This window comes from Neoarthrinium moseri, assembly GCF_022829205.1.
Source record: "Neoarthrinium moseri strain CBS 164.80 chromosome Unknown scaffold2_Wmoseri_CBS_16480, whole genome shotgun sequence".
In the NCBI taxonomy this organism is placed as follows: domain Eukaryota; kingdom Fungi; phylum Ascomycota; class Sordariomycetes; order Amphisphaeriales; family Apiosporaceae; genus Neoarthrinium; species Neoarthrinium moseri.
Genome location: NW_026055116.1, coordinates 1,083,473 through 1,094,005, shown reverse-complemented (window position 1 = coordinate 1,094,005; position 10,533 = coordinate 1,083,473). Strand labels below are relative to the sequence as shown.

Genomic DNA, 10,533 nt, shown 5'->3' with positions numbered 1-10,533 from the left:
TCGCCAGTCCTGATAAGCACCCCCCCCCCCCCCCCACCAAAAGAAAAAACCAGTTTTCTACAAAGAACACACGCTGGATGAACGGGAACGGGTATGGCAGGTGATCAAGAACTGCTAGGGACATGAGGGGAACACGGCTCATCTATATTATATTTTCGGGATTGTTGATTTCGCTATGCACACTCACTTGTAGATTTGGCGAAGAGCGCTTCTTCCACGCAAGTTTTCAAGTTTTCCACCAACAAACCTCTCCTTGGTGCAATGCACTTGGTCTGGATTCTTTTTACAATATTACAATCATAAGTCGCATTTCTATCCTCCTTATACTATTATCGAAATGAAGAAGTTGAAGGACTCAGACTTACCTTGACGTGAATGGTTGGCACCGTGAAGGTGTGGACCCCCTGTACTATGATTCATAATGAGAAAGTGCACTATCCCCAGCGTGTTGTGGGGAATGGGGCTTCGCCTCAGGCTGGGTTCGCTGGGGTGACTCAGGACGGCGACAAGTAATTGACGAATTAGCTCCACGGTGCTGTAGTTCCATTACAAGCAACGCCGACGGAATCGTTTCCAATGCCACATGCAGCATGAAATGAGCGGATTAATAGTATCGATCTCTGACATATATTGTGAATCATGTGGCTTCGCCTCGGTGAGGTTGGCTAGCCCCGCCTGGAGGTCTTTGTTCATAGGTCTGGGTCCAACCTGGTGGCCGTCCACAGCTGCTTGACCACAACCTGCCAGGCAGACCCGTAGCTGAAAAGAGTACCTTCCTTCCAGGTTCTTTATAATACCCTGGCCATACCTGTCTTCAAGTCTCTGTAATGCATCATCCACATCATCTTGATTTCGATACCACGCAACCATTTACACAACGCTGCCTCGTACTCGTCAAGACTCCACGTTGCGACCATTCCCTGTCCCAATTCACATTTTACGCAGCTCGGCAATCAAACCCCCAAAATAGGCAGCGCAGAAGTTGTCATGGCGGGTACCGGCTCCTCAGCAACAGAACCACCCTTTTCCTGCGGATCCCATGATACTGCAATATGTGTCGTTCCTCCAAGATCGTTATGGGGGACTGTTGATCGATTACGGTCGCTCTACGACAAGGCCTATGAAAAGTGGCCGCCTCACATAAATCTGGTTTATCCGTTCGTCAAGGTCGACAGCCTCGAGCAAGCGTCAGCGCGAATCTCATCTTGCCTAGCAGCAAGCAATGAGATCCGCAATGGCACATTTCCTGTCTCACTCAACGCTGTTGACGTGTTTTCACATCGACATGACAACACCGTCTTTGTCCATGATAACGACGCGAGTCGGACGTCGAGATTAGAGAGCCTCCGAAATTTGGTGCTTGAGGCATTGGGTCAACGTGGTAGTGCATACCGTATGCATTTGACTATTGGGCAAAGCGAGGACATCAGTTCGGCACCACACGGATTCTTATTGCAAAAGGCAAGCCTGATCCCTGCCCTCAATTGGGATGTCCAAGAACTCTGTCTTCTGGTCCGCGAACGCACACACATTGACGGCAATTCATCCAGTCGCATGAAGGTATGGGCCACCATCAGCCTGAAGGATTTTTCAGTCCACCGAATGTCCCCTACTGCCGAGCTCTATGAGGGAATACGGCTCAAGGCGCCTTCGGACGAACTTCAAGAGTGTATCACTGGGAATAGTGACAGAACCTGGCCACCATTTTATTACTCCGCCGGGGCTCAGGCATGGAAGCCCCACCATACTACAGTTACGGAAGAAGAACGAGACACGCCAGAAAATGTTCGCATCGCGAGCTATAACGTGCTGGCTGAGTTTGAATACCCCCCGTCACACTTGCGATATCCTCTTCTACTTAAAAATATACTCGACGAAGCGGCGGTGGCGGATGTGTTGGTTCTTCAAGAGGTTACGGACGATTTTCTCATCTATCTACTGCAGGATGGTGCAATACGCCGGGAGTATCCCTTTGTATCACACGGACCGCCAGATCAAGAAGACATCGACCCCCTACCAAGTCATTTGAACGTTGTGGTCTTAAGCAAGTGGTCTTTCTCGTGGAAATGGATATCCTTTCGAAGAAAGCACAAGGGCTCCGTGGTTTTGCAATTCGATCACCTTGGAAAACGTGTCGACGATACCTTCGTTCCCGTTATCTTGGCCACTGTCCATCTTACATGCGGGCTCACAGACGGCTCAGTCGCTGCCAAGAAAATTGAGTTGCAAAATATCATCAAGTATTTAACAGAGGCCTACCCGCACAACCCCTGGATCCTAGCTGGTGATTTCAACATCACAACAAGCACTTATACGATCGGAGCGGCATTGCAGAAAAAAGCAATATCATCGCAGACTGCGAAGTACCTCGCCAACCTCGAAACCATGCTGACAGAGTCCGGCTTGTCAGACACGTGGATGATAGCCCGGCTCGAGAACCTCGCGTTGATGCCAAGCGATGATGACCATCATCTAAACCTCTCAGATGCGTTTGAGGGCGAAGAAGGCGCCACGTTCAACCCGGTAGTAAATGAACTTGCTGCTGCCATCGTTGGGAGTGGTTTCAATAATCGACCCCAGCGGTACGACAGGATTCTGGTCAAGAGTGCTGAAACGTTCTCCATCAGCGGCTTCAATATGTTTGGTCAACATGCTGGAATAGCAGACGAAAACCCGCAGGAATACTCGTCTAGCGATCAGAAAATCGTTCACTTGGGTTTTGCAAGTGACCACTGGGGAGTCAGGTGCTCGTTAAAAGTGTCTTCGGAAAGGCCGCAACCATCGATCGAAGAAACTACAAAACCAACTGTCGCTATGCAGCTAACTCCAGGCCCAGAAAGCCTCGCCAAACCTTCAGAGTTGAGGAAGTGCCTCGCTGATCGAAATATCATTCCTTCCGAAATCGACATGGAAACGAGGGAGCAAGCCTTGCAGCTTCTTGAGGACATCTTGTTGGAGGATGGATCAGAGGCCACTATGTATCAGAGTCGACTGGGACAACGGTTTGTGATCGTTCCTGTTGGCTCCTATGGCTTAGGCGTCTGGACCACATCCTCGGATATTGACTGCCTCTGTATCGGCCCTATCAGCACAAAGACTTTCTTCGCTCTAGCTCGCCAGAGGCTCCGGAAGGCCAGCTCGAGAGACGTCAAACTTCTTAGGCAGGTTAATGCAAACTCTGGAACGATGCTCGAACTAGAAGTTCTCGGAATCAAGATGGATTTGCAGTACTGTCCATCAGCACTCATAGCCGAGACTTGGCCCCAAGCTATGAAACTGCCTCCAAGTAGCCCTGTATTCACGCTGCCGACACAAACACTGGCCAAGCTGAAGCCTGTTCGCGATTTGTATTACCTCCGACATACGCTACCGGATCTTGCCGCCTTCAGGTTCGCGTTTCATGTAATCAAGGCTTGGGCGAGGCAAAGCGGTATTTACTCAGCTCGATTTGGATATCTGGGCGGGATCCATATATCGATTCTACTTTCTCGAGTCTGCAAATTACTTGCCAAGGATGGAGGTTCTGCCTCTGTACCGTCCATCATCACAACGTTCTTCCACCAATATGCCAACTTTGATTGGAAGAACCAGATGGTATTTGACCCCTTCTTCCATAAACGCCTGCGCTATGTAAGGACGTCTCGAGAGCCTCTGGCAATTCTTGGATTTCATTCGCCTGCACTCAACACAGCTCACACGGCCTCGCTGCCCTCAGTGCGTACCATTTCCGAGGAGCTTCAACGCGCAAACCAGCTCTTGTCGACAGAGGGTGCTCAGTGGTCCGATTTCCTGGGTGAGAAAACTTCGGATGGCTCTGCTGCTTTCCTGAAGAGCTTCAAGTCTTATATCAAGATTGACGTGCAATTCTGGGGTGTCTCCCTAGGTAAAGGAAGCCAATTCGTTGGTTGGTTAGAATCAAGATGCGTGATGTTGTTAGTTGGTAAGTAACCTTTCAGGTTCAATTGGGTTGGGTTAGCTAACATCATCTTACTAGACCTTCATCGCCGACTTCCGACCATACACGCGAGAATATGGCCAGCACGGTTCGTCAATGTCGACCAAGAGTCTTCTGACGAGGACAAGGAGTATCAAGGATACTATCTAGTGGGTTTAGATCAAAACGACGCATCATCGCCAGCCATGTCCAAGGAGGACTTAAGGATTGCGTTCGGTTCTCTCCAGACGGCGTTGCACAAGTTCGAGACGCAACTCAGGAGCGACGAGAAGTATTTCGATCCTAAAACATCCTGGATGAGCGCATCAGTTGTTAATCAGTCTCAAATCGGTGACTTGAAACTTGACCACCGCGAATGGGGAGAGTATACGCTCGGGGATGATGAGGAAGAGGATGATGAGGATGAGGAAATCCTTGATGCCACAGAAGACTACAGCGAGGCTGATTCATCAACTTCAAGGAAAAAGAAGGCCATCGAGAAGGAGCTGCCCGCCAGACCGGCGTATTCTGGGAAGTTTCGATCTTCTGCCGATGTGATTAACCGCATCCGCTGGGACCCCAACATGGACAGCAGTGACTACATAGTCGGTTATGAGGACCGTTTCTTGGGAATCATGGAGAGAGAGTTGGATCAGTGGAAAGCAGAGCAGACTGACGAGGAATTTATCCCCCAACACCGCATAATGTTTTTCAAGCGCAAAAGCGATGCGGTTGTTGTTTGGGACCGGCAGTCGAGGAGGGATCATATATTTGGGAGTGGCGTTAAGGACGAATAGTAAAGCTGGTGATGGAGCTACGAAAGCCAATTGTTATCCAAGAGGCCTTATGAGATATGGCGTTTGCGAGCATGTTGTTCTCACTGTATATACTTGCCGAGAAGACTGTTCAGGCTCGTGTAGCCCTCAAGGGTGTTGGTTACCCAGATCTGGACCTTATTGATCAGGAAGGCCCAAATACTGACTAGATGGACCGACCCATTTGCGTAGTGCCAATTACTTAAGCAAGGAGTTTCATGTGGCGTGTTTCCGTTCACTAAAAAGCGGACCTCCGGAATAGTAAATATTCTGGTATCTGTGCCATACGGAACCGGCAGTGATATATGCGGGGTAGTGGTCGGGGTAAAGCCGCGACAGGCTGACGTGGATACTCACTCAACGAACGATTTGGTATCGGACATTTTTCTTGCACCTATCCCCGATCGTGAGTGTGTCCATATTTGCTCGATTTTGTTAAGCAATTGAGGCGCAAATACTGTCGCTCATACACTTGATTGATACCTGCAATAGCTCCAGCGCTACTCAGTCCATTCACTTGACGTCGAAAATGACAGTCAGTTCTAACCAGGGGCAAGGCGCCGCGAATGCGTCGTTCGAGCGTGAGTGAATTATACACAACTGTCTTCGAGATCCTGCGCCTTCTCGAATGCTAAGTCTGCCAACAGGACTCGTGCGGTTCGTTCCCAAATCGAACCCCGAAGCTGTTCTCATTGGACAGCCCGTCGACAGTAAAATCGATGTTGGCCAGGCTGTTCGTGATGGCGAAGAGGTCCTGGTGAAGACATTCAGCGGCACGTCAGCTCTGAACCCGGGATCATTGACCGACAAGACGGAGGCTATCTCAAAAATTCTGTCACCCGTTTCGGCATCGGAGGCAGGGGCAATCAGATGTATCGGCTTGAACGTAAGTCGCAAAAGTCTCCAGCACGTTGCACCATCGACTCATGCCAATAGTATCTGAACCACGCCAAAGAGGCCAACATGGCCGTGCCAGAGATCCCGATGATGTTCATGAAGCCTGCTACTGCTCTTGCGGACCCTTGGCCTCAGCCAACCATCATCCCCAAGCATACGCTTGCCGATGACTGCGCAGACTATGAATCGGAGCTAGCGATCGTGATTGGCAAGACGTGCAAGAATGTAAGCGAAGCCGACGCTTTGAGCTACGTGCTAGGCTACACGGCAGCGAACGACGTGTCAAGCAGAAAGAGTCAGCTGGCGCAGTCGCAAGCGTGCTATTCGAAGGGATTCGATGGCTCTTGCCCTCTCGGACCCGTTCTCGTGTCCCCATCGCTTGTTGCTGATCCTAGCACGTTCACCATTAAAGGTTCGAAGAACGGCGAGGTTATGCAGAAGTCTAAGCTGAGGTTAGTACGAGAACACTTGTCCTGAAGAACGAGAAGAGCTAACACGACTTGAGTGATATGATCTTCAACTGTTCAAAGCTCATTAGCTTCTTGTCGCAAGGCACTACACTTTTGCCAGGCACAGTTATCATTACTGGAACCCCGGCTGGCGTGGGCTTTGGCAAGCACCCTCCTGCTTACTTGCACGAAGGCGATGAATTCGTTGTGCAACTAACACCGCACGTTGGAAGCTTATACTCAGTATTTCAGAACGAGCAGTAAATGAATGCTGTGTAGTCAAGATCGACGACAAGCATGCATTAAGTGGACCGACGGAGAGAAGGACGGAATATTCCCACGGTTACAGTATTCTAAACTTACAGGCAGTATGCATTGGATAAATAGGAAAAACTAGACTTAAACACCCCCCCGAGCGCCTTTTCGATACCTTTTATCCCCTGCATATGCTTTTGCTCAAGTAGGATATGTCCAAGTGATTGATATTAGGCTGGGCCGCCGCCTGGGTGTATACCGACATCGGGCCGGCGACCAGCTGCGACAAATCTGCATCGGCTCTCCTCTCTGCGAGTACTTACTCGAGACAGTAACTCAAGCCCAGGCAAATTTTCTAAACAAGGCTGAATACATCACTGTAATAAAGCAGTCACCACACAGCGCTTGTGCCAGATCGTTCTTGATTGCTATTGCGTTATCTAGTACGACTCTTGCAGACCCTCGGTCCTCCCGCTGAATCCTAGGAATCCTATCGTCCGATACTCCAGGTGGTTCAGGTCAACAACCCCTTACTTGCATAATGCCTGCCTTGACCAAGGCTCAGCAGAAGCAGGTGCAGGCTGCCGAGGATTCCTTCAATCGCACGTATGCAGTACAATACGGCGATGAAAGATGGGAGAATTCACTTCGCCCAGCTTTAGTGACGCCGACACGGTACGGCGTACTTATCAATTGCTACAGATCGAATAGCCTACCCAGCTCGTTCACTGAGAACGACGTGACTGATCTGCAACTCATCACGTTCCCGTCAAGTACTGGAGCATCGAACGGGGAAGTGGCCGAAGAGACACGCCTGCTTTCATACCAGAGAACAACCACATCGGAGAGTTCGCAGTCCCCTACCGCTGAGGCTCCCTTCCCAGCACCCCAGGCGGTATCGAATAAAGATGCCTCGAACAGTCTCATGACTCATTGGAACCTGGACGCTGCCTCACTTCTCGCAGTCAGTATTCTCCGGCCAAAACCTGGTGACAAGGTGCTGGACCTGTGCGCCGCTCCGGGAGGGAAAAGTCTGTCATTAGCACAGCTCCTACGCCCGCAAACATACGATGACGCGGCTCCATCCCTCATGGGCGGTTGTCTCCATAGCAATGAGGTTGACGCGGCTCGAAACAGACGGCTCTCATCAAACTTGCAATCGTATTTGCCAGCCCCGCTGTTCAAGAACGGAGAAATAAAGGTCGTGAAGGTTGACGGAACCGAGCAGCATGCTGCTCAGATGCTACCTTTGGGGATCGGAGGCTACGACAAAGTCCTCTTGGACGCCCCCTGCTCCAGCGAGAGGCACGTAATCCACGCACATTCCAAAGCTAGACAAGGGGGCAGGGTTGCCGACGAGATGGCATCGTGGCGCTCCGGACAGTCGAAAAAAATGGCTAAAACACAGGCTGCCATCTTGATGACGGCATTGAAAGCTGTAAAGGTTGGCGGGAGAGTACTTTACGCGACATGTTCCCTCAGTAACGAGGAGAATGACGGCGTGATTGAGAAAGGCAAAGAACTCGTAGCCAAGGAAAAGAAGAAGTTCGGAACGAGATGGGATATGGCCGTGAGGAGCGGTGATTTCGCAGGTACAGGACTCGAGCAATGGGCAGAAAGCACGAAGCACGGCTGGATCGTACTACCGGATCATCCAAGCGGAGGAAGATGGGGACCGTTGTTTTTCGCAGTCCTGGAGAAGGTGTCAGCTTGAACGGTCACGATCGCCGCTTGCACAGAAGGCTCACAGAGGCTCACGTACTTTTGCTTATGTCTTTGGGTACGATAATGTTAATGCTGTTGATCATTATAGGGAAAGGGAAGGCGTAACGTGAATTGTTGATCTTGACTACTTACACAATAGCAGATGAGTACAAGAGCAAGCTGAGCCTAAGGGAGATAACAGCAACCACTGGCAAGCACTCTCACATCAATATCGTCCGTGTATGATTGCCAACGGCTCTTGGGTGGCATTATGGACTTGATACTACATGACTCAGAACTATTTCCACCCTGTGTCTGTCATGTACCACTTGACCATTTACTTACCTAGGTAACTACGCCTTCTGTGTAATTGGTGCCTTGCAGCCGAGTCCTAATGTTATGTCTCATACTCAATCAGGGGTAAAACTTTGACAAACTTCGAAGCCAGCGCATCCGATAGGGCTTGACCGGAGGAACGCCCATTGCATCCTCAATCACTTGTCACTCCCATGGTATTAATGAAAACAGTATGTCCATCCGAGGGAACAGGTAGCATGTCAAAACGGATGTCGCATAGCGCGGGATATAGCGATAACCGTCTCCTTCACCATCATCCGAGGTGCCCATCGCCCTGCATGTAACAGAGCATCAATCCGATCCACCGACAAGAGCGCTTTGCTATCGCACAGATCCTGAAAAGGTCATGTGGTAGCTTTAGGCACCCGCATAAGGGAGTATTCGGGCTTCCGACGATCCCACACATCGACAAATACTCGTGTTGATACGTGAGCCAGTTACGCCGAGCGGATGAGGGATTCGTGATTGGACTGGGACGCATGTACTGCCTTGACGCGATGGAGCGAACATGTGACGGGCCATGCATGCTGTGTCGCGTTCTAGAGACGATCGATCTCTATAGAGGCTGTCACAAATGTTTGGGGCCTCTTGATGCCTGTAGCCCTTGTCGGTGTACCTATCAGGGACAGCCACGTAGTTCCGAGTTTTTGGAGAGTCAGTCTCGTAAAATGAATGGGTCATGCAGCTTTTCCGCTTGCCGGATTGTAGAACATCCCGTGGAGTATCGTCATGCCCACGGTAACATGTGTTTCAAATTCTAGTCTGACCAAGTTCATGCCTGATTCAACTTACTGACGCATTATATTTTGTTTCGGATGCTCCAGACAAGTCAGGAGCTAGAAAGAGTCAGAATGCAAGCCATCATTTCTCGATGCAGCGCAGGCCGTGCAATCAAGCTACAGAGAACCTGGCTGGCCATTGGAATCTCTTGGCGGGCAACCGAAGGCAGTAGAGCGGAACGGGCATGTATGTTTCTCATAGCCACTACGCTTCCAAACGTAGCCCTGCCCGCGCTTCTACCGTAATGTCTACTTGTGTAGCCTGGTTGTTTGATGGGGCCTTGGGAAACTGGATATTTTCCCTTGAATGAGAGCAGCATTGCGCGTGAACAGCATCCAGCAGTTATCTGTCTGTTACCAGAATCCGCTTTTTACGTGGTCCAGACTAGTTTGGATGATACTCTAGCCGCGAGACCAAGCCCATCAACAGGGCTTGTTCGACAGTGAACTCCTTGGATGCTTGCTGTGGGCCCTTTCGAGAAGGCTTCTCAACTGAACATGCCCCCATCTACATGGTTCTCGGGAAATAAGACCTCATCCTTCCACCTGGATCATCGCTGCTCGGGATAGAACACGGTGGGGCCGGCATAATCATCTAAGATTGACGTTAGGCTAGAGTGGTCCGATAAAGCTTTGATTAGATTGAATTGGCATGACACGGTCGTCTTGAAAATAAAGCGGCTTCTATAAATTGCACGACAACATGACCGGGAAGGCCTGATCGCACTTACAGTATGTATATGCTGCGCTGGAGCCACACCAGTCGGATAACACATCCGGTAGCTCCTGTATAATCTACTCATTGGCGATCTATGTACTCCGTACCTTAAAGTGCTAGACGTTTGGGATCGCCTCGAAGTCGGTACTTCGAAGGACTTTGAGTTCAAACAGACCCCATCCGTATCTGTCCAGCTTTCCTCATCGTGGTGGATCGACGTTATTGCGTGTTCACACGCAATCGTTCCCAAAAAGCGAACAGAGTCGGATGTGGAGCCGACGAGAATACTTACCATAAGGGGAGGCAGTCACTCACTTCGAGTTCCTGAGTCTCGGATGCATGGCGGCCTTTCAGCACATGGGCTGTCAAGTGACCGATCTCTAGAGATCAGTTGGAAAGGGTGTGTCCAATCATAGTTGCAGTTCTAGTCCGAGATCCGTGCGATCTTATGTAGGGCGGACATATTACACACTTCATACAGTCTTATGTTCTGCGTTATGACACGCAGGATCTGATGCACAAGCTCTGGAAAGCCAATGATCGCACACCTTCACGGTATTGGCAGAGGACTGCGGGAGAGAAACCTCGGCCTTCCACGATATGGCGTACCGGATCAAACAGATCC

The 10,533-nt window shown here is 50.3% G+C and overlaps 3 protein-coding genes across 3 annotated transcripts; all 3 read left to right on the top strand.

Moving 5' to 3' along the window:
• Positions 1–987: 987 nt before the first annotated feature.
• JN550_001089 (uncharacterized protein) lies at positions 988–4,731 on the top strand (the record flags this gene model as incomplete). Its single annotated transcript, XM_049309196.1, has 2 exons — positions 988–3,883; positions 3,995–4,731. 2 exons carry the CDS (start codon positions 988–990, stop codon positions 4,729–4,731), a joined length of 3,633 nt encoding a protein of 1,210 aa, XP_049176995.1.
• A 547-nt stretch (positions 4,732–5,278) lies between these two features.
• Positions 5,279–6,359, top strand: JN550_001088 (uncharacterized protein; the record flags this gene model as incomplete). Its single annotated transcript, XM_049309185.1, has 4 exons — positions 5,279–5,330; positions 5,397–5,635; positions 5,686–6,098; positions 6,152–6,359. 4 exons carry the CDS (start codon positions 5,279–5,281, stop codon positions 6,357–6,359), a joined length of 912 nt encoding a protein of 303 aa, XP_049176994.1.
• A 532-nt stretch (positions 6,360–6,891) lies between these two features.
• JN550_001087 (uncharacterized protein) lies at positions 6,892–8,064 on the top strand (the record flags this gene model as incomplete). Its single annotated transcript, XM_049309174.1, has 1 exon — positions 6,892–8,064. One exon carries the CDS (start codon positions 6,892–6,894, stop codon positions 8,062–8,064), a length of 1,173 nt encoding a protein of 390 aa, XP_049176993.1.
• Positions 8,065–10,533: the final 2,469 nt, after the last annotated feature.